Genomic DNA, 22,491 nt, shown 5'->3' on the forward strand with positions numbered 1-22,491 from the left:
AAAGCAGGATTCACGTAGGTTAAGACAGAGAACAGTTGTCAAACTCTTAAAGAGCCTGTGTGGTGTCGTAGGTTCAATAGCAAATGCCCTCTTGAGGGGTTAATTTTCCCCACTGACCTGAAGGCTGGTTCTACACAGAGATGGGGAAAAGCGTTACCGTCCTTGGATCAAAATCTGTATTGTCAGAGCAGGAAAATGTGATCAACTGGTAATAAACAAAGAAAATTACCATTCTGTCTGAATTCTGCTGGGGTCATTCAGGGGTTTTGTGGGGGAAAACTTTTTGTGAATTGAGCTCTGAGGTCTACCTTATTCCCTGGCTGTTTTGACTTGAAGCAAGTTAGCTTTCCTCCTACAAATATTTATAGTGACTCTACCTGTGCCATCATTGTTCTAAGTCTCTAAAACACCATGTGCCTCAGTCACTTACCTTGTCTGTAAAATGAGGACGTTATCTTCTAGCTTCCATGATTTTTTTTTTTTTAGCAGCTTCATTGGGATAGAATTTCAATACAAGATCCACTTATTTTTGGTGCAAAACATTTCTGTCCTCCTAGAACGAAACTTTGAGCCTATTTGCAGTCACTCCACATTCTCACCCCCAGCTTGATGCAACCACTAATGTGCTTTGTCTTTATAGATTTGCCTTATGTGGACATTTTATTTCAAAGGAATCTTATAGTATGTACTCTCTTGTATCAGCCTTTTACTCAGCTTAATGGTTTTGAGATTCATCCATATTATAGCATGTACTTCATATTCCATTGTAGGTTCCATTGTATGGGCATACCACACTTTAACTGTTCATCAGTTGAGAGACATTTGGGTTGTTTCGGCTTTTGGGCTATTATGAGTGATGCAGTTATGCACATTCAAAGAAACTACTGTCCTTTTTGAAGAAACTGCCAAACTGTTTTCCAGAGTGATGGCACCATTTTATGTTCCCCTCAGCGATGTACGGGGGTTTCAGTTTCTCCTCTTCAGCAACCCTCGTTATTGCCTGTATTTTCCAGTATAGCCATTCTAGTGGGTGTGAAGTTGTATCTCGCTCTGGTTTTGATTTGCATTTCCCAAATGGCTAATGATGCTGAGATTCTTTTCATGCGCATATAGTCCATTCCTTCATCTTCTTTGGTGAAATGTCCATTCATTTCTTCCCCCTTTTTTTTAATCTTTATTTTTGAGAGAGAGAGACAGAGTGTGAGCAGAACAGAGACAGGGAGACACAGAATCTGAAGCAGGCTCTAGACTCTGAGCTGTCAGCACAGAGCACCACGTGGGGCTCGAACTCACAAACCGTGAGATCATGACCTGAGCTGAAGTCAGTCGCTTGACTGAGTGAGCCACGCAGTCACCCCATCATCTTCCCATTTTTAGGTTGGGTTATTTTGGTCTTCTTAATGAGTTGTAAGAGTACTTTATATAGTCTAGATACAGGTCACATGTATTATTCGCATATATTTGCTCCTGTTTTGTGGCTTGTCTTTGGGTTTTCTTGATGGTATCTTTTGAAATGCAAAACTTAAATTTTGATGAAGTCCAGAGTATCATATTGTTCTTTTTCTATGATCCTTTGACCATGCGTTGCCCAATCATGATCTTAGCCTTCTCAAAGGACCTTTTAAATCCTAGGACATTGGATGTGTTAGCTTTATGATGTTCTCCAATGGACCAAGCTTATTTTCAATATTTGAATGCAGGGGCTACAGAGTAGATGTTCTTCATTAAACTTACTGTGTGTGGGAAAACTCATCTCAGACACGTTTACCTTCTTTCAGAGTAAGTGAGCATCTGCTGCAGATACTCTCATCATCCTGAGGAGACGTTGACATTTTTTGTGACATTGACTTGATGCTGATTTGTTGATGAAAAATTATTATTTGAATGGGAAAAGTATTTTCACAATTGTCCTGTCAAGGCTTATGTCTTCTTTTTTCCAGAAAGCCACCATTCATAAATTATTTTCAAAACGTCTGAGGTTAATGGCCAAATAATTCTTATGGTTAAAATAACTAAGACATTTTGAGATAGGTTTTATCGGAGATACATTTTATGGGAGGTTGTGATGCCCGGCTGAAATGGCTAGTTTCTGTTCTGTGAGAAAGAATAAAACCAACTTTGCCTTCCAGAACTTGCATTTTGCTTCATAAACACAGCCAGGTCAGTTCTACAGATGCCTTTTAGATCAGGGTTTCTGAGCCTTCACAGTGTTGACATTTTGGGCCGGGGAATCCTCTGCTGTACAGGTGCTGTCCTGTGCCCTGTAGGATGTTTCACAATATTCCTGGCCTCTGCCCAGATGCCAGTGGCATCTCCCAACCCGTGACAACCAAAACTGTCTCCAGATGTTGGCTGGAGGGACAAAATCACCTCCCCATAAAGAAGCATGGCTTTAGATCTAGAACTGTGGCTTTGAATAAGTAAGGAATAGTGATGGAATTCAAAGAAGTCCCTCTCCCCCGTGTGGGTAGGGATGGTCCCTGGGCTGTGCCACTGGGGTTGATAAAGTGGTCTTTGCATGCGGCCCATAGAGCATACAGGCTGGGGGTTCCTCCTTGGGCCTCATGAAACACTGCTCCGTGTTCTCTCTCCCCTTGCTGCCGGCTCCTTCCTGTTCTGTGCAGATTTGTCTTACTGAGTTGTGAGGTCTTCTGAGAGCAAGCCCAGACCATATGTTCTTCCTGTATCCACCCCCCCCCCCCCCCCCCGTNCCCCCCCCCCCCCCCCCGCCCCCAGTTATTTTAAGATGAAGCTGTGATGACCAATTCCAGATGGCTCCTGGGAGAAAGTAAACTTGAGGAAGAGGAGGGGGACTGAGTTGCATTTCCTCTGCCTCAACTTTCAAACTTTTCCTCGGTGATATAAAAAGCCACCCCAGAGCATGTGGAAGTGTGAATTTCCAGGGTGACCAGAGAGGAGTGTGTGAGGAAAAGGTAACTAAGTGTTATAAGCAAACCACAATCGCTGCCGCTGCTGTTCGGGCAGCCGGTGGTGTGTTGTCTTCACCCGGTGACTTAATACTGCCCCAGCCGGCCACCTGCCCTTCAGGCTGCACCGGGAGGCTGCAGGGCGACTGCTCAGAGGGTCCCAGATGAGGATTTCCCCGCATTTGTCCTCGTAAAGGCCCGACCCCAAGGCGGCACTGTTTTCAGCTTTAAGTATCACGCGGGCCGAGTGGAGAGACTGCGTTGGAGCATCGCCCCTTGTACTTGGGGAATAATCTGTTAGTTCATAACCGCTACAAAGTGTTCAACCCCTTTCTAGGACATTCTCATGAAATCGCACTATAAAATTGTAACCAGTTGTAACAATATGGAGCCATGATGAGTTTTAAAGGTCTCTCTTTGCCTTTCATTTCTGGCTAATGAGGACTCTGGCCTTCACATTTTTTTCCTAAAGCGCATTTTACTCAATTCTTTTCTTTCATAATGGCCACTTTCCCCTGCAACTGACGTCAGACTCTGCTGCCTCCTATAATTTTCCTAATTGCTTTCTCTTCTGTCTCAGTCTGTGCCTTAACAATGGAAAAGAAACACTGGAGAAGGCATATTTTGGGAAGGGAGGGGCCAGAGCAGCTCAAGGACATGGTTGTTTCCTAACTGCGCTTTTTGGTGCCAGCCCTGCCTGGTGCATCTCTGGCCCGGGGTGTGGCACATGGGCAGACACCTGAGCCGGGGAGCAGGAAAGGAACACTAACTGGGGGCAACTCAGTGCCCAGTGCCTGGCCGCACCTTCTCACGCATCATTTCATTTAATCTGCAAGAAGCCATTTGAGAAGTGTGTTTGTCCCTTTACCGGTGAGGAAATGAGACCCAGAGAGGTCAATTTCTCATTCTCACAGGGAACCAGCATTCAAATACACATCTGTCTGTCCCCAGGTCTGTGCTGTCTCTATTTTTTGGCCTTTTCTGTTCTAGTCAGTACTGCAGTGTAGAGGGGAGGGAGAGGAACCTTGGGTCCCCAGAGGAGTGGATACTATGAAAGACGCTTGTCTCTGGGGTTGGGTGTATGGTACCATCCCATAAAGGCAGCTTCGGTTCCCTGAGAAGGAATAAAACCAGCTGCATTCTCAGAAGAGGGCTGATTTCTAGAAGGATCTTCTTGATTTGGAGTGGCAGCTATCATTTCCCTCTGGACATAGAAGATATGACTTAACCAGTGGACAGCTTCTTTTCACAAAGAACACCGTGATTTGTTAAGGGGGCATTAATTCTACCACTATCAAAAGTGTCCTTAATTCTGCTGCTGAAGAAGATAGGGATCATCTAAGGCCGTATCAGTGCACTTAAGTTAGAATGGACTTGTTTTGTCTTTTTTGTCTTGAGTGGATAGATGAGGGGGTAAGGTGAGAGTAGTATGTGTGGTGCGTGTGCGTGAGCGAGAAAGAGAGAGACTGCAAATAGGTACTTTTGGTGTTGGCAGAATTCCCCTTGAAATTTCAGTTTGCTTCTTAATTCGTGCTAAAGATAGAGTATCACCTCTTATTGATTCTGAGCTAAGGAAAGCTGTGCGCCTGCCCCCTCTGATTTGACTGCTTACCAGATTTACACTCTGAGGGAAGCGACATTAGGACAGAGCGGGACAAAGGAGTCATTGGGTGGCTGAGCTGACATGCTTCCTTGGCATATGGCTTTCTTCCATTCTCTTGACTCTTGTCACTGACTTGCCATGTGGGACTGTAGGGGAAAGAAGTTCACAAAGGAAGCAAGAAGTAAATAGGAGTTGCAGGAGAATTGATGGCTATGTATAACAGCTTCTCAAACAGGGCAAGAGATTTATACTTGCACTTAAAACCGGGGGAAAGGTTTATACTTGCTACTGAAACTGGGCTGACATTTAACTTCTCATCGGAAAACACTACAGATTCACTGTTTTAAACTGTGAGACCACGTTTGCCGTAACAGACTGACAATTAATCATCTAGTATTTGTCTCTTACAAAATGATGTATTGCAGCTCCACCAGCTGGCTGGCGACAGCGGGAACGAGACGGGCCAGCGTCCGCCAGGCGGAGGGAGAAGCTGCTCCTGATTTTATTTGCGCATCACTTTGACTACATCAAAATTCGTTTTAGTGAAGGGCGAAGAAGGGAGACCATTTCAGGTTTTTCTAGGAAGTCTGGCAGAAAACAACAAAAACCAAAAAACAAAACCCACACAATCACTGTAACTCACTTTCAATGCATAAATACCCAAAACCCAGAGACCGTTTTTAGATGGGTTAATTTGTGCATCAGGCTTGTATATTCCGATACCCTCGTTCTGGCTGTTATTTTTGGTTTTCCTAAAAAAGCGGGAGATACTGTAGGCTCGTAGGTTAGCTTGGGCTTGTGACCGTTAGACACATGTGAGTGCGATCAAGCTCAGATGCTAAATATCATGAGTATCCCATCACAGTGTGGTAAGGAAAAATGCAGGTGACCTGAATTTCGTTTTAGGCTCCTCTTCTTTAGGCCAGTGGTGGCTGCTGCTGCTTTTTTTTTTTTTTTTTTGGCCCTCAGTTTTCCCATCTGTGAAATGAGTAAAAGGTACTGGCCGATCTCCAGAAACCCTTCGTCATGTGCGTAAGCGTTTTGAGCAATTTTTGTTTGAAGTTGGAAAAGAATACTTGTGAGACATTTGAAACCAAATAGAAAAGATGAGTGAGAAAAGCCATATTTAGTGTAGACATTTACATTTTTTAAATTAAACTCTACATTATGAAATTGATGACAAAAAGCATGAGACCGTTCACTTTTCTCCCAGTTGGGAGATGGCACACAGATGTGATCATAAAGTCCATATGCAGTCTCGCCGAAAGTATCTGATTAGACATAAAATGTTAAAAATAAAGAATCTGATAAGTAAATTGAGCCATCAAGCTATTCTAGGCAGCACAAGGAGTAAGGAACCCCCTCCACACCCAGCTACGAAAACACTGACAGGTGAAATTCGTTTTTGCAGCCTGTGGGTTCTGTTCTCATCTAGGTAAGGAGGTGATGCATTAATTGATTTTATTTTTTCGGGTTAGTTGCAGACCATGATTTCAAAATCGTGTAGCTGAAATTTTATTCCATTCTTTAACAGTACAAGCAGTTTAGGAAATCCTGAGAGCCGTTTGTGGTGGTGTCCTCGTCCCCCACGCCTTGTTCTTTGCCCTGTAACAACACGTGGATTCAGTATGTTACTCTCTGCGCTTCCTTACTTAAAAAAAAAAAAAAGTTAATTCGTTACTTTAAAACATTGCCCATGAATGAAGAAAACTGGTTCCATACAGTGGCTCCTCCTACCCTTAAAAAAATCAGTGTATATAGTTTTTGCTACTCTCCTTGCTTTAGTTTGTCTTCTTCCATATGTGCTTTTATCGGCATATTGCTGGGCCACCTGCTTGGAGTTGGGAAGATTAGCTTTGAATGCAACATAGACTTTGATCTAGGAGGGTTGGTTTTTTTTTTTTTTCTGTGAGATATTTACATGAAAACAGAATCTTTGATTTTTTTATTTACACTTGATCTGTTCTTCCCGCTCATTTCCTACCTGAACTTGTCCTAATGCTCCATGAAGGACATCGCAGCTGGCTGCTAAGGAATTGATGGATAATTAATACAAGAGCACTTGAGGTAGAAATTAAGCAGCAGGAACTGCTGATTTCTTGAACAGACATGATACATTCCGATTTTCAAATATTGGCACAGTCCTAGGGTAATTTATGAGTAACAATTCTGGTTGCGGTGAAAAATTTTAGAAAGTTAGTTTCACAGTGTGTGCCGTATGTCAGATGTAGTCTTAAATTTATTTTAAATTTTGTTATTTTAATTTTTTTAAAAAGGGGGTTTATTTTCAGGCTGGTTCCTTCTAATAACCACATGAAGAAAGTTTACCAGTGAAAAGCATGCATATGTGCACATACGTGCTTTTTGAGTTATTATACATTATTCCTAGCAATCTTTTGGACTAAATAATTTCCCCATATCTTTTTGTTTGAGCAAAAACTGTGGCAGCATTTCAAATACATAATCTTAGGTCTGGAATTGAAAATTTAGCTTGTAGTTTTCTGTGACCTGCTAACTGTGAGTTTGAGGAATATTTTATAAAATATTCATCTTACTTGGCATTGAAAAGGAGTTTGTGGCCATTTTGCCATATATTCTCTTTATTTATTAAAAAAAATTTTTTTATGATTATTTACTTTTGAGAGACCGAGCAGGGAAGGGGGGGGGGCAGAGAGAGAGAGGGAGACACAGAATCTGAAGCAGGCTCTAGGCTCTGAGCTGGCTGTCAGCACAGAGCCCGATGTGGGGCTCGAACCCACAAACTGTGAGATCATGACCTGAGCCGAAGTCGGACGCTTAACTGACTGAGCTCCTATTCTCTTTTTAAAAAAATAAAGCCACTTTTTTAAAAGTTTATTTATTTTGAAAGAGAGAGAGAGGGAGAGGAGGAGGGAGAGGAGGGGAAGGGGAAGAGTGAGAGAGAGAAAGAGAATCCCAAGCAGACTCTGTGCTGTCAGTGTGGAGCCCCACACGGACTCAGTCTCACAAGCCGTGAGATCATGACCTGAGCTGAAATCAAGAGTCGGGTGCTTAACCGACAGAGCCCCCCAGGCGCCCCGCCACACAGTCGTATAAAAACCTAATTTCAGTGGCTTGTTATTTTACTTCTTTAAACTTACTTTCCACATAAAACATAGGTTGTGGGTGTAGATGTGAGAGATGGGACTTTAGGGTAGAACAATTTCGAATGTTTTCCACTTCTGAATATTTTATGGCATCATGGAAACAAACTGCTTCAGTCGTTCCGTGTCCTCATCTGTATTTGTTCATCATTGATGTAGCTTCTACTGTAAGAATTTCATTAGCTACAGCCATGCTGCACATGGGTTTCTGAAAGATTTAGTTACATCCTAAATAAATTTGCTTGGCTACTATGTCTGTAAATGATGCCCGAAGTGTCTCTATCAAACAAAAATTTGAGTTGGCTTTCGAAGAATCTGAATAAGGCCGAGTATAAATGGAATTGGGGTCATTTATCAGAATCCATCCTTGTGTATCTTTAGTTGAATTAATGTGTAAGCATTTGGCCCAAGGAATATGTGTAGCTTTTATTTTATTAATGGTTTAGCCTTACTGCTATCTTCCTTTCAGCTTGTAATAAGTACAGAATAGTTCCAGATTCTTGAAGATTCTTGTAATCTTCTACCTCACATGAAGTATGTAGGCAATAAAATAAATGTAAGCTGTTACTCTTTCTCTTCTGCTTGTTCTTTTCTGGGTGTTTGGTTAAATAGCCCTTTTGTTGTCTGCTGTATGATCTAATCATAATCGTTCTTGTGTTCTTAAAGAAAGAGCCGATGAGTTCAGTCATGTCACCATTACTTTTATGATCAAACGATAGAGAAGGAAATACCCTGATAAATGGGAGGCCATTTGAAATCTTTACCTAAAGAGAAGCAGCCACAGTACCCCATCAGTCTGATTACTGGTAAACTCGACCGCTGTGTATCTGTCGGGTTTTGCACTTTCCATGGTAACGTGGTGTCATTTTGTTCAGATATCCTTGGAGCAGAAGATCTTCTCGTGGAAGCGACTGCCGATGATGCCGTGAGGTTTTATCCCTGGACCATTGATAACAAATATTATTCAGCAGAGATCAATCTGTGTGTGGTGCCCCACAAACATCTCGTCACTGCCGAGGTTGCAGAGTCTGTCCAAGCGTTGGTGGTTTACTTTGACAGCACACAAGTAAGATTGGTTTTCCAGGGGCCTTGAGGAGGAAGTTATTTTGCGCTCCACCCCCCCCACCCCCCCATGAAGTCTCTTACTGTCTCTTTCTGGTTTTGTTTATGTGTTTGTTTTTTCTCCCTCCAGAAATCTGGTCTTGATAGTGTTTCCTCATGGCTTCCACTGGCAGAAGCATGGTTACCTGAGGTCATGATCTTGGTCTGCGACAGAGTGTGTGAAAACGGTAAGGCGTGCCAGGGGGGCTATGGTTGGTACATACAGTTACTGTGCCCCGGGGAGCAAGTACTTTTGTTTTCTTAACTTAGTACATCTCCTGTGATGTCATTACTTTATGGAGATATTTTCAGCTATTTCTCTTTGGAATCTTGGGTACTTACATTTTATTTTTCATGAACGGACACTTTGGGTTTGAGAAGTCATCTTTTTTTTTTTAAATGTTAAACAGTCTCTCAGAGAGAGACTGACAGAGTGTGAGCGGGGGAGGGGCAGGGAGAGAGGGAGACACAGAATCTGAAGCAGGCTCCAGGCTCTGAAATGTCAGCACAGAGCCTGACGCGGGACTTGAACTCATGAACCGTGAGATCATGACCTGAGCCGAAGTTGGACACTTAACCAACAGCCAGCCAGGCACCCCGAGAAATCATCTTCTTTATATTACTTTATTTTGGGTGCTTTTAGAATAACCTTGATATTAAGGACAGCACTGAGACTGATGGAGAGTATTGCAGCAATATTCTGTTTGAAAAATTTTTTGCTTACAAAGACTCTTCTGCATGTTAGGTGTAAACCGACAGAAAGCTCAAGAATGGTGTATCAAACATGGCTTTGAATTGGTAGAGCTCAGTCCGGAAGAGTTGCCGGAGGAGGATGGTGAGTATTTATGTGTCAGGAGAAACATGGCATTTGGATTCAGATATGAGAGAGTATTTTAATTTGGGGAAGAAAAATCAAAGTGAAATTCAAAAAACATCTTTTCCTCAGCTGTTTGAAAAGATTTGTGTGATACCCATTGATGTGGTCTTACTGGTAATCAAATAATCCATTTATTTGGCTTCACCATGCATGTTGGGCCTTTTAAAGTACTGTTCGTGTTTTTCTTACAGATGAAAATAGAGGATTTCTACTTTAAAATCTTAAATCATTTCACCAATCTCATATACTTTCTCCACTGCCAAAAAAAAAAAAAAGGTTTTGACCTATATTCATAAATAGTTAATATTCCTTATTGTGAATTCCTCATATCCTAAGGCTAAATTCTCAGGGACCTTAGGGGGCATGGCCGTCCTATTTTTATGTCTTTTGGACATTTGAAACTAAAAATAGACCCAGAATCTCCCCCCTCACCCCCCCTTTCCCCCAGGATAGCTTTTCACTTAACCACCTTTTACTGTACTCTGGACATTTTGTTTCTTCCCCATTTCTCTTCCCCTCCTTCATTCCTCTTCTTACCTTCTCTCCTGCCCCCCTACACCTGTGCTCCCTGCCATGGGACCGACCAAGGGAAGACAGGTTTTAGCCTGACCAAAACCTTACAACCTAGTGCAAGAGATACACATGTATATGAGCAATTAAAAAAATATATTGGTGCTGTGGTATTTCAGACACGGAAGAGATTATGTCCGTTTTGAAATGCAAAGACTGTGTTGGCATCATGAACTCTGACCTGTCACTGGCTCCTCGGGGAAGAAATGGAAAAGGTGCTGGGCTCGTAGTTAGGGGACCAGTAGGGGTGTAGCACTGAGAAGATGCCAGTTGTTAAAACAGGTATTCTAAGAGACAACCAATATGGATTAAAGCACATAGATAGGATATAAGCAATCATTACATGAAACCTGTGGTTTTAAAAAATGTTTTTTTAATGTTTTATTTATTTCTGGGCAGGGGAGGGTCAGAGAGAGGGAGACACAGAATGTGAAGCAGGCTCCAGACTCTGAGCTAGCTGTCAGCACAGAGCCTGATGCGAGGCTCGAACCCACGAACCGGGAGATCATGACCTGAGCCGAAGTCGGACGCCTAACCGACTGAGCTACCCAGGCACCCTAGAAACCTATGTTTTTTGGTTTTTTTTTTTTTAAAGAAATTAAGAAATATCTTTTTCTATTCTGGTTTAATTGCAATTTTTCCAAAATGTTGCCTTTGGAAATAAAACCATGCCAGAGAAGAGGGCAAACATGAAATAAAAACGCCGATTTTTTTCACTGTACATTTTTAATAATAGTTGAAAGTTAACAATTTTTCTTCCCACACCTTTCTAGGTCCCCTGAAACTTGTGCGTTGTTTTGTGCATGTACATAATCACTTATTTCTGGCACTAGAATTTTCTCATCTCAGTGTTGTCCTTGAGAGTCAATGCTTGAGTCATTTATTTAAATCTGTTTTTATTTTGTAAGTTCTTCTCCCTTGTACCACTACGCATCTGCTGGCTCCTTGTCTGAACAATGTTCTCGCATTAATTGAGCTTGATGTTAAAATAGACTTGACGTATCCTCTTTAGGTGAAGTGATTAAATCCTTCCTAGATGTTTTAAAAGACAAAACCCGAGTACTTTGTATGCATGTACTCTAACACCATGCTTGTTTGGATTAACTTCCATCTTACTGGTTCTAGCTCTTGATTTCAGGCCACAGTTTTGGTTTCTGGATCTGTCATCTGAGGTATTAGTTGTTCTTTTAAGAACAGAATCATTCATAGGGAAGATAAACCTTCCTTTTGTTTACTCATTTAGACATGATGGTGATAAAATTCATCTTTGTATTTTCATTTGAATCCTCACCCTCTTTCTGTTAGGTTGGTAGGTTGGTATTTTTTAGATGATTCATCCATCCATCAGTAGTTACTGAGAGCCTGCTGTCCTTCAGGCGCCATGTTAGGTGGTGATTCCCACCAGCCTTGGGTGAGGGGGTATGGGGGTGCAGTTACATCCGTGACTCATCAGTTCTGGAATGTCTTTCCTCTAGGAGAGGTGTGTGCAGAATGGTGTCAGCCCTACTTTTCTTTGAGAATGGCATATGTGATTTGCCCTTGATCAGATAGCTAAGTTACAGAGCCTGAGTTCAGATTCAGATCTTCTGACTCCTAATTCTGTGCCAGGCGAGGCCACTGGACACAGGTTGTACACGGAGGGGCTCTGGAAGCTCTTAGGAGACTTTGTCTTCCAACCACATGAAAACTATTTCTGCCATTATTTTTCATATACAGTTTTTCACGTACAGTTTCCATTGTACACATGCCTGTGAGCCAAGAATGTCATCTTCTTGGTATGCTAACTGGGACTACTGCCCTGTTATTTTGAGTAGCATCAGTTAAATTCCAGAAGCACGATAGTACGAATACTAAACCAGCTAAACTAAGTTGTTGGTTTTTATTTTTAATGACCTTTGCCTGTCTCCTACCCTTACAGTAGTTTTATTTCTCACCCTTAAACGGTCTCTCTCTGGTAAGGAAGTTGTTCTCTAAAACCTGTTATAAACAGTGATTGCATTCTGTGGTTCCCAGAAGAAGACAGGGCATTTACGGGATTTTATGGCCTACCAAGAGGAGCTTTCCTGCCTTCAGGAAGTCATTCTCTATAAATAACCAAAATTGCCATTTCTAGTGCTATGCCAGGATTGTGTAATTAACAGGAAGTAACATTCTTAGGAGGATATGAGTGGATTCCATTGGTGAGGTGATAGAGATGACTTTATCATATAAACCTTTTATATTGTGCATTTATTTCATTGTTTTAGTTTCAAGGATATTCTTTCAGGAGCTCCGAGCTCTGTATTTATTTTTTCTTTATTACATAACTCACAGTGTGAAGTACCAACTAAAGAAGCAAGATAATAAGACAGTTAAGCCACAGTTGTTTAAAAGTATGACTTGGAAGATACACACACACATGCACACATATATACATACACAGTCATGTATATACGTATGTGTGTATAAATGTTTGTAAAAATATATCTATTTCTCTTCCCTGATTAGATGACTTCCCAGAATCTACGGGAGTAAAGCGAATCATTCAAGCCTTGAATGCAAACGTCTGGTCCAATGTGGTGATGAAGAATGGTAAGTTACCTGGGACTGAAAGTCCTAAGGAGTTTTTTTTTCCCCTCTTGTTCCTTGTAGGTTTTAAATTACTTGGATATATGTGAAACCATTAGGATTATATGAAATGTTAGATTTATTCAATTTTAAGTCCCCAGTTGAAGGAAGAGCCAAAAGTAACCTTTCTAAGAATTTATAATCTATGTTTAATAGTTAATTCAGTAAGGATTTAAGAACCTAGAGCCTGCTTAAAATTATGCCTCGCATTGCCTTTGGCTTTGAGAAATACCCCCCAAATTATAAAACGGGAACCCTGTCCCTGAGCAGTTTGTAGTCCAGCTGTGGGATGCAGGTGTGCACTTTTAACATGCTGGGCAATCAGACAAGGCTGTCTCTGGCGAGCGCAGAATGACTCATACAAGCAGTAAACACACAGAGGTCGGAGATGTGGTCTTTGCTGTCGGCTTGAGTATGTAGAGCTTCCCGGTAAAAGTGGGTCTTGGCAGTGGTATTCATGGGATGGTCCAGATTTGGGTTATTGAAGGGGAGAGTGACAAATGGGAGGAAGCATGGCATCACGAATAACGGTTGCATGGTCCAGGGTCACTTAGTAGTTGGAGCTAGCCTAGAAGAGAGAGGCCTGAGTGCTAGTCAGGAGAATCTGGAGAATCTGGGCTTCTTCCTGTAGGAATTGGGGAGTCACTGGAGGTATTTTAACCAGAGTGATGCAGAGAAGTTGGCGTCTTTCAGAGGGTAATGTGATGGCAGTGTGCAGGTGAGTTTGGCGGTTGAAGCAGGTGGAGGTGGAGCCAGAGTGAGGGGGTGGGGCCTGGACCGTTGTGGCGGCCGGTGGCCATGGGGCGGGAAGCTGGACCTGAGATGCAGTGTGAAGCGGGTAGGCTGGTTGGCGCACATTAGCCTCTTATAGTCTGTATTAGTTTGCTCAGGCTGTGGTAACAAAGTACTGCAAACTGGAAGCTTAGGATGACAGGTGTTTATTGTCGCATAGCTCCCAGAGTCAGCTGGCCGTGCTCCCTCAGAAGGTGCTGGGGAAGGATCTTTTCGCTTCTCCCTACCAGCTTCTGGCAGGTTTTTGGCTTGTGACCTTCTCCCTGTGTGGCTGTCTGTGTGCAGGTTTCTTTTTTGGGTAAGGACAGTAGCCATATTGCATTAACGGCCCACCCTACTTCAGTAGGGTGACTTCATCCTAACTAAACCTGCATGAAAAAGGTCACAGGCGGAGGTATTAGGAGTTAGAACTTGAACACAGAACACATAAACTTGGTGGGACCATAGCATAGTCCTTTAGGAGTTGCTGATTGTGTGGTGTGTGTCTGTCTTGTAGCACCTGGCCGTCTCTGCAAGTACGCTGTGGTAGGTGAAACAGTACAGAAAGTGATGAGAAAAATCCCATTTACATACTGAGTTTACCCCTCTCCTCTGAGATAAAAGACTCAAGTGGAAGATCAGTTTTATAGAAGTAAAATATTTCATCTCAAGCTTTGGTTGACACTTGGGTGAGATCGGGGCCCTTTAGTTTGCCTGAGATCTGAATTGATCCATGTCCTCGTGGAGAAACCCCTGGTATAGTAAGCTACTCCTTCCCCTTTTCCTTCCTTCTGTCCTTCCTCTTCCTCACTTCATTCTTTCTAGGGGGATCCCAAAGTGTCTGTTGCGTTGAATCGCAACAATAGATTTTGGTCTTTTGCAGTAGCAATCAAAATAAGGCCCTGTTATCTTTAGAAAACAAATCAGGAGATGGAGCACCTGGGTGGCTCAGTCGGTTGAGCCTCCAACTTCGGCTCAGGTCATGACCTCACGGCTTGTGGGTCAAGCCCCGCATCGGGCTCTGTGCTGACAGCTTGGAGCCTGGAGCCTGCTTTGGATTCTGTGTCTCCCTCTCTGCCCCTCCCCCACTCTGCCTGTTTCTCTCTCTCAAAAATAAATAAATCTTAAAAAAATTTTTTTTTTTAAAAATCAGGAGATTTTAGCCTGTGTTGTCATCTCCCTGTTACCCAAACAAACTTAAACGGAGATGTGGGCCTTCTCCCTCAGCAGGCCCTTGTTGAACATTTATCCTGGGCATTGCTGTGCATTTCTTCACTGTAGAAATATGTCTAAGGTATGGTACGTAAACTGCATCAATTGGGGTCAGATTGTATTGAGTGGTGCTCGATAGATTCATGGGAACTGTTCTCAGAAAACCTTATTTGGCCTCAATCGTCTTTTGAAAAATCTGCCCCCTCAAAGTTCATGCGTTAAAGAAGTACTGCCTTGTCATTTACGTGTGTGGCTATACATTTAGAAGCTGGACTGAACACATTTTATTACTTTGCAGTTGTGGGCAAAGGTATTTTCTGGAAAAAAAGGGTATTTTCCGTTCTACTTGTTTTAGACACTAAACAATATTCTTTTTTTCTTTTTTAATAGTTTATTGTCAAGTTGGTTTCCATATAACACCCCGTGCTCATCCCCACAATATTCTTAAGACAACTGCAGAGCAAAGAGGCATACTGTGGCTATTTCATGGCTCTGTGCCCTGAGCGTGTCAGCCTTCTTCTGTTCTCCTCAGTGTTGGTACACTGACTTGCCATTAACAAAAACCCAAAAGGTTGCCATCAGCTTAATTCCAAGTTTAAGAGGATCCTGAACTACGTGGTATGAAGGAAACTTCACTATCTTCTCTCTCGGAGGGGCCCTAGATACGGAAATACAGTGACATTTGGATGCAACCCAGGTCCTAGGAAGCGTGAAGGTCACCCTTGTGGGGCCCCACATCGTCGATTACAGACCAGCTCTGTGTGGATGTGGGGGGGGGGGACCCGTTACTCTTCCAGAGTGACCTCCTTCCTGTGCCCCTTGCGGAGCCTCGCGGCCCTGGTGGCCTCAGCGTCCAGCGAGTGGCGCCTTCCTCCCAGCAGGCTTGTCCTGAATGTCTGCTAGCAGGCGCTCAGACTCGGTCACCTGCCTTTTGGGGACCTCTTCCTCTAGATTTCTTTCAACCCCTCCCCTTTTCTCTCTTTCTTCTTCTCTCTTTAAAAAAGTTGTGGTTAAATATACATAACATAAAATGTACCGTGTTAACCATTTTAAACATATACAGTTCAGAGGCAGTATGAATATTCCCATCGTTACATAGCCATTACCACTCAAAGTTGGGTTTTTTTTTAATGTTTATTTTTGAGAGAGGGTGCAAGAGAGAGTGGGGGAGGGACAGAGAGGGAGACAGGATCTGAAGCAGACTCTGTGCTGACAGCAGAGAGCCCAAAGGGGGCGCGGACTCCCGAACCTCGAGATCATGACCTGAGCTGAAGTCGGACGCTTAACCTACTGAGTCACCGAGGCGCTCCTCAAAGTTTTTTAAACCAAAAATTTAAGTCGAAAAGTTGGTTGACAAAGTAAAGAAAGACATAAGAGGTCTTCGTCATGGTCATCGTCTTTTTCTTCTTTTTCTTTCTTTTTTTTTTTTACTGCATGTTCACCCAGTTATTTTAATGAAGGAATAAATGTTTACACAAGATTTTGGAGTATAGTAAGAGAGTAGTGTACCTAATTCAGTGCAAGACTAGCTTAACACATCCTGATCCAAAGCTCTAAAGATAGTTGCCAGTAAAGAAACTTTCTCATTTATGAACATATGGATGCCATGATTTTAATGAAAATATTAGCACTTAACTACTGTTAACACATAGCCTCATACATTGTTGTACTGTAATGAAATCTCTCCTTTACTCCTGTTTCTCTGAAGAATCAAGCAACAGTTTCCACTCCTAACACTGCCTGCTCAGTTACATGACCTTAGATCTCATTTTTTTCTGGGCTTTATTCTTAATCCGGAAAATGAGATTGACCCCCGTCCGTGGCTCCCAGCTCTGGCTGCACATTTGAATCAGCCGAGACACCTTTACAAGCTGTGGCTCACCCAAACCATTCATCTCAGAAAGGAGGGGCAGCTACGGTATATATTTTAAGTGCCTCAGGAATTCAGAAATGCAGCCTTGGCCGACAACCACGGACATACGTGATAGTCATCTAGTTCTAACTTGTAAGAGCCTGTGCTTCATCCATGGGAGTAAATTGGGCATTTTGACAGCAGCATTCACCCTGACTGACTTGCTTTCTCCCATTCTTAAATCGTGGAGTATTTGCAAGACACTCCTTTGACATACAAAGCCCGAGGGAAAAGACAGGACAACCCAGCATAGAGTCACCTAGAGACAAAGTAAAAATAGTGGGCACTGCCTTCCTTACTTCCTTGGTACCTGCTTCTAGTAGGGGCAAGTATCCTGACAAAGTCACCAGTGTTTGTATGACATAAGCCTCCTTGAGATCTGAAAGAGAGAATACAGCCTTTATGAGTAGCTAATTGTCTAGGGGCATTTGTACCTGGGCCATTTGAGTTTTTCTTCTGTCAACCTCAAATCTGTCTCTGGTCCATAATTTAAATCGAGTTTCAAGTTCATTCATCCATTAAAAAAATATTTATTGGGGCACCTGGGTGGCTCAGTCAGTTAAGCACCCGACTTCGACTCAGGTCATGGTCTTGCAGTCTGTGAGTTCGAGCCCTGCGTAGGGCTCTGTGCTGACAGCTCAGAGCCTGGAGCCTGCTTCAGATTCTGTGTCTCCCTTTCTCTTTGCCCTTCCCCAACTCACACTCTGTCTCTAAAAAATAAATAAATGTTAAAAAAATTTTTAAAGTATTTTTTGAGTACATCTTGTGTGCCAGGCGTTGTTCTCTGTGCTTAGAATACATCAATGAACAAAATGAACACAAATTTTTGTCCTTCTGGAGTTTTCATTGAGGTAGGAGGCAGTAGCCAATAGACAACACAATTAGTAAATTGTACAGTATGTTAAGGAAGTGATAAGTGCTACAGAAAAAATAATAAAGCAGGCCCGGGGGATTCAGATTGCCGGAGAGACTGAAATATTAAATTGGGTGGTCACGGTTGGTCTCCTGGAGAGCTTGAGATTTGAGGAAGGAGATGAGATGCTTCCCCATGTGGGTATCTGGGGGAAGAACATAGCTGGCATAGGGATTGGTACAGCAAAAGGCCCTACGGTGAAAGCATGCCTGATGTGTTTGAAGAATAGCAAGGGACATACAGTGGCTGAGGGGAGAAGGTCAGAGAAAGTGGAGGAGCAGATTATTTAAGGCCTATTAGACCATCGGCGTAACTTTCACATTTACTCAAAGTCAGTTGGGAGCTGTTGCAGGTCATTGAATAGAAGAGTGACATGATCCAACTTTAGGTCTAAAAGGATCACCATAGATGCTGTGCGGAGAAAAGGTGATGGAGGTGAAGAGGAACCGACAAGGTCTTAGGGAGCCAGTGCAGTACTCCAGGTGAGAGGTAATGGTGGCCCAGATGAGAGTTATAGCAATGGAAGATGTAAGAACAGGTCAAATTCTGGACGAGGTAGGGCTAGCATTGATTTCCTGCTGGTGTGGATGTGAGGTAGGAGAGAAAGAGAGCAGTCAAGGACTGAAGGATGTGGGCCTAAGCAATCTGAAGGATAGATTGCCATGAACTGCAGTGAGGGGGCTACAGACGGAACTGACTGTGAGGGGCAGGGTGGCATATGAGTAATTCCGCTTTGGACACGTTAACTTTGAGATGGCTACTAAACTTCCAAGTGGAGATGTCAAGTAGCCAGTTGGATAGATGCGTGGAGTTTCAGAAGAGAGGCATAGGGATGGCCTGAAAGAGATCACCAAGGGAATAGATGTAAATAAAGTGGACCAAGGACAGCCCAGGGACAGTCCAACATCAGGTGAAGAGAAGGAACCAGCAAAGGAGCGTGAGAAAGAATGACCAGCGAGGTAGGAAAATCGAGAGTAGAGTCCTAGAAGCAAAAGTGGAGTGCCCTTAATTAAGATGGAGAGAATGCTCAGCTATGCCAAATGCTGCTAATAGGTCAGGTAAGGTGAGAACTGAGAATTGACCTCTGGATTTAGCAATATGGGGGGTCACCAGTGACCTTGAAGAGAACAGTTTTGGAGAAGTTGGTGTAAGAAATACTGGGAGGAGAGAAACTGGAGACGGTGACTATAAACCTCTCTTGAAATTTTGCAGAGGAAGCGGAGCAAAGAAATAGGTGGGAGCTCCTGAGAAGCGTGTGGTTGAGTTTTGTTTTCTTTTTTTTTAACTTTTTAAATAATGTTTTTTAATGTTTACTTTTGAGAGAGAGAGCGCACAAGTGGCAGAGGGGTTGGGGGGCAGGGGGGACACAGAATCCAAAGCAGGCTCCAGGCACTGAGCTGTCAGCACAGACCCTGATGCGTGGTTTGAACCCACGACTGTGTGATCATGACCTGAGCAGAAGTCGAACGTTTAACCAAGTGAGCCACCCAGGCGCCCCAGGTTTTACTATGTTTTTATGATCAGAGCAAGAGCAGCATATTCCTGGGCTGAAGGGAAAGATCCAGTAAAGAGGGAAAAACTGATGGTGTTGGAGAGGGAAAGGAGAATTGTTGTAGTGCTGCCCTAGAGTAGGTGAGGGGCCACCTCCAGTGGGTGAGCAGAGGGTTCGGCTTTGGACGGGAGGAGGAGAGTGGATCTTGGAAAGAGGCAGGAAGGGATTATGTTGCTGGGTGGGCAGATACGGTGTGGAAATCTGTGGAAGCTTCTTCTGATCGCTTCAATTTTCTCATTGAAGTAGCAAGCCAGGTTATCAGCTGAGAGGCCAGAAGGAAGGTGGCATTAGGATTTGAGGAGGGAGAGGAAAATACAGAAGTCCTCTAGAAAAGAGAGAAGATGAACCTAGCAATGTAAATAAAGTAAGATTGCCAGACAGCATGAAGGGGCGCACTAGAAATTTGGTGTGATAAATTTAAAGTGAAACCAGGCAACGTGCGTGTGTGTGTGTGTGTGTTCCCCAGCTACCTTAAGCTCTATGGGCGCATGAATGGAGTAATCAGTTGTGCTTTTATAAGCAAGAGTATCACTGCAAGAGAGATGCAAGGAATTAGTATGTATAAGAGAGTGACTATGATGGTTGTGGAATTTAAACTGGGTAAGAAACGGAGAGAATTGGTGGGGATAGGGTCAGTGAAAAGTTGATAGTTTTGAGGTGCCAGTGGAGTTGAAAAATAGTTGGATTGAGGCACTGTCAGGACGGAGTGTGTGGAAAGGTGGGTGGTGGTCAGATAGTAAGATGCGTCAAATTGAGATCATGGAGGGGTAGGAGCTCTTGGTAATGATAAGGTGTTAGGGCATGACTGGGAATACATGGCTGAAGCCGGCTAGATGCTGTCCTCTACCCGACTCCAGTGAACTGAGAGGTTATTGGGAGGATCATCTATATGCCTATTGAACTTGCTAGGAATTCAGGCAGTAGTACTGAAGACCATGACAGTGAGCCACTAGTTAAAATTGTGAAGAAATAAGGGGAGAGTGGTGGGGGGAGCTGGAGGATGATGTAGTGAAGTTCTTAGACACTTGCCTTCAAATAAAGATGGTCTTTGTGGAAATATTAAGCTTTTATATTTGGGGCAATTTTAGGAGTAATTTTTTTTTTTTAATGTTTTATTGATTCATGAGAGAGAGAGACAGTGTGAGCAGGGGAGGGTCAGAGAGAGACGGAGACACAGAATCTGAAACAGGCTCCAGGCTCTGAGCGAGCTGTCAGCAGAGCCCGACGTGGGGCTCGAACCCACGAACTGTGAGATCATGACCTGAGCTGAAGTCGGACGCTTAACCGACTGAGTCACCCAGGCGCCCCGATTTTAGGAGTAATTTAATCCACTGATTCTCAACTGAGACCCACTGGAGTTATGGGAGTGCATATCACATGCTACACACACCCTCTGGAGATCCTTGCCTGGCTCTGAGTAACAGTGACTGTAACTAGTAAGCCAGCATTACCAGTTGGTTGATAGGATGACGAATCTTTCAACTACACTGGATTAGAAAACTATTAGGAAGGGCGCCTGGGTGGCTCAGTTGGTTCTGTCTTTGGCTCAGGTCATGATCTCATGTGAGCTCAACCCCCACACGTGGCTCTGTGCTTACAGCAAGGAGCCTACTTTGGATCGTCTCTTCCCCCCTTTCTCTGCCCCTCCTCTGCTCGTGCACACATGTTCTCTCTTAAACTGTTAGGAACTTTGCATCTAGTCTCATCTGTCCAGTACAGGAATGGCTTCTCTGGCCACATGACCATCCATTCTTTTTGGCTGACTGCTTCAAGTAACAGGTCATTCAATACTTTGTGAAATTGTCCTAGAAGCAATTGATTTCATAGAGAAATCAAGGAGCTGTGTTATTACTTAGCGGATAGAATATTTTTGTATGCTGGTAATTTGGGAAAGGACACTTGCTTTTCTTTGTCATGGAGCGGTGAAAATGTTCTCTCTGGATGACGCACGGTCTCTGCTTCTCCCTGTCACTGGCTTTCATTTTGATCACTCTTCTTCCTAGTCATTCTAGGAGGTGAAGAAAGTTCCTTCGGCACTGGAAAAAATGTAGCTCAGGGCTACTGAAGTAATCAAGGGGAGGGGAGGAATGGAGAATATCTCAAGTAAGAAGTTTGGAAAAACCAAAGCGGAGAAGGGATTAAGTTGGAATCTGTGGTATAGGGTATATATAGGGTGGATACAGATTTGCTTTCCCAAATCCCAGACTGCTATAACGTAGGGACATTTCCTAAAGCTTAAAATGGTTTACCCATTACAAATAAAATGGAAGCATTATTGAACATAGCGGGAGGTAGTTTATGGAGCTCATTACACTAACACATGATCCAAGCAGAAAATAGATATGGTTCCAAACGGAACTGTGATGAACTGTCATGAATGATCATTGTTGTTGTGCAAGTGGAGAAGGTACTTTACCTGACATTTTAAGACTTGTCTTGGAGAGCACTCATGTTTTTCTTCCCAGTATTTTTATGCAGTAGTTTTTCTGTCAGGTTTTGTACTGGGTCGGTTGACTCGGGTTCTTGAATTTTATAGACAATAAAGGGCATTGTTTTATTTGTTAGGATAGTGTATGTGAATTAGCCAGGTGAAGGCATGTAAAACGGAGAATCTCCAGATGTGCATCTTCCTTTTACAGATGGGGAAAGTGAGGCCCTAGGGAGGAGAGGTGACCTGCCCATTCTCACTTGCCTGATAGTGAGTCAGTAGCTAAGGTAGGACCAGACAGCAGGTGTTTTCCTGACGAGGATTGTTGTGTGTTTTTCCATTACAGTGTGTTGATTTACGTTATTGGCTGGTGAGAGAAATGAACACAGAGTGGTTAAATAATTTAGCCAGCCTGCATGGGAAATTACTGGCAGAGCCAGATGAGTTCATTCTCTATGGAGCCCCTTCAGCTTGGGTGTTCTGGCCTGAGTAAGATTTTAATGAGACAGACTGGAAGTAGTGATCACATCTGAGATTTGGACGTTTTTGCTTACTGCATTTAAAATAAATCCTTTTAGGGGCGCCTGGGTGGCTCAGTCAGATAAGCATCCAGCTTTGGCTCAGGTCATGATCTCACAGCTCATCAGTTTGAGCCCCACGTTGGGCTCTGTGCTGACAGCTCAGAGCTTGGAGCCTGCTTCAGATTCAGAGTCTCCCTCTCTCTCTGCCCCACCCCTGCTTGTTCTCCCCCCCCAAAAATAAAACATTAAAAATTTTTTAAAATAAACATTAAAAAGATTATTAAAAATAAAAAATAAATCCTTTAAATTTAATTGTAGAGTTTTATTTTAAATTTTATTTTATATATTTTGTAATTAAAGTATAGTTGACATACA

The 22,491-nt window shown here is 43.0% G+C and overlaps 1 protein-coding gene across 2 annotated transcripts in view; it reads left to right on the top strand.

Moving 5' to 3' along the window:
• The window catches only part of AAGAB (alpha and gamma adaptin binding protein), a 53,009-nt gene that overhangs the window by 8,755 nt on the left and 21,763 nt on the right, over positions 1 to 22,491 (top strand). The window contains exons 3-6 of one of the 2 annotated variants that reach the window (XM_077746739.1): positions 8,528 to 8,718; positions 8,845 to 8,941; positions 9,499 to 9,588; positions 12,688 to 12,771. In XM_077746739.1, the coding sequence (XP_077602865.1) occupies positions 8,528 to 8,718; positions 8,845 to 8,941; positions 9,499 to 9,588; positions 12,688 to 12,771 (462 nt within the window). Of the gene's footprint in view, positions 1 to 8,527; positions 8,719 to 8,844; positions 8,942 to 9,498; positions 9,589 to 12,687; positions 12,772 to 22,491 lie in introns of those variants that run through there. The other variant, XM_077746731.1, reaches the window with a different exon arrangement.

The sequence above is a fragment of the Crocuta crocuta genome, unplaced genomic scaffold (genome assembly GCF_008692635.1).
Source record: "Crocuta crocuta isolate KB4526 unplaced genomic scaffold, BGI_CrCroc_1.0 scaffold130, whole genome shotgun sequence".
Taxonomy (NCBI): Eukaryota; Metazoa; Chordata; class Mammalia; order Carnivora; family Hyaenidae; genus Crocuta; species Crocuta crocuta.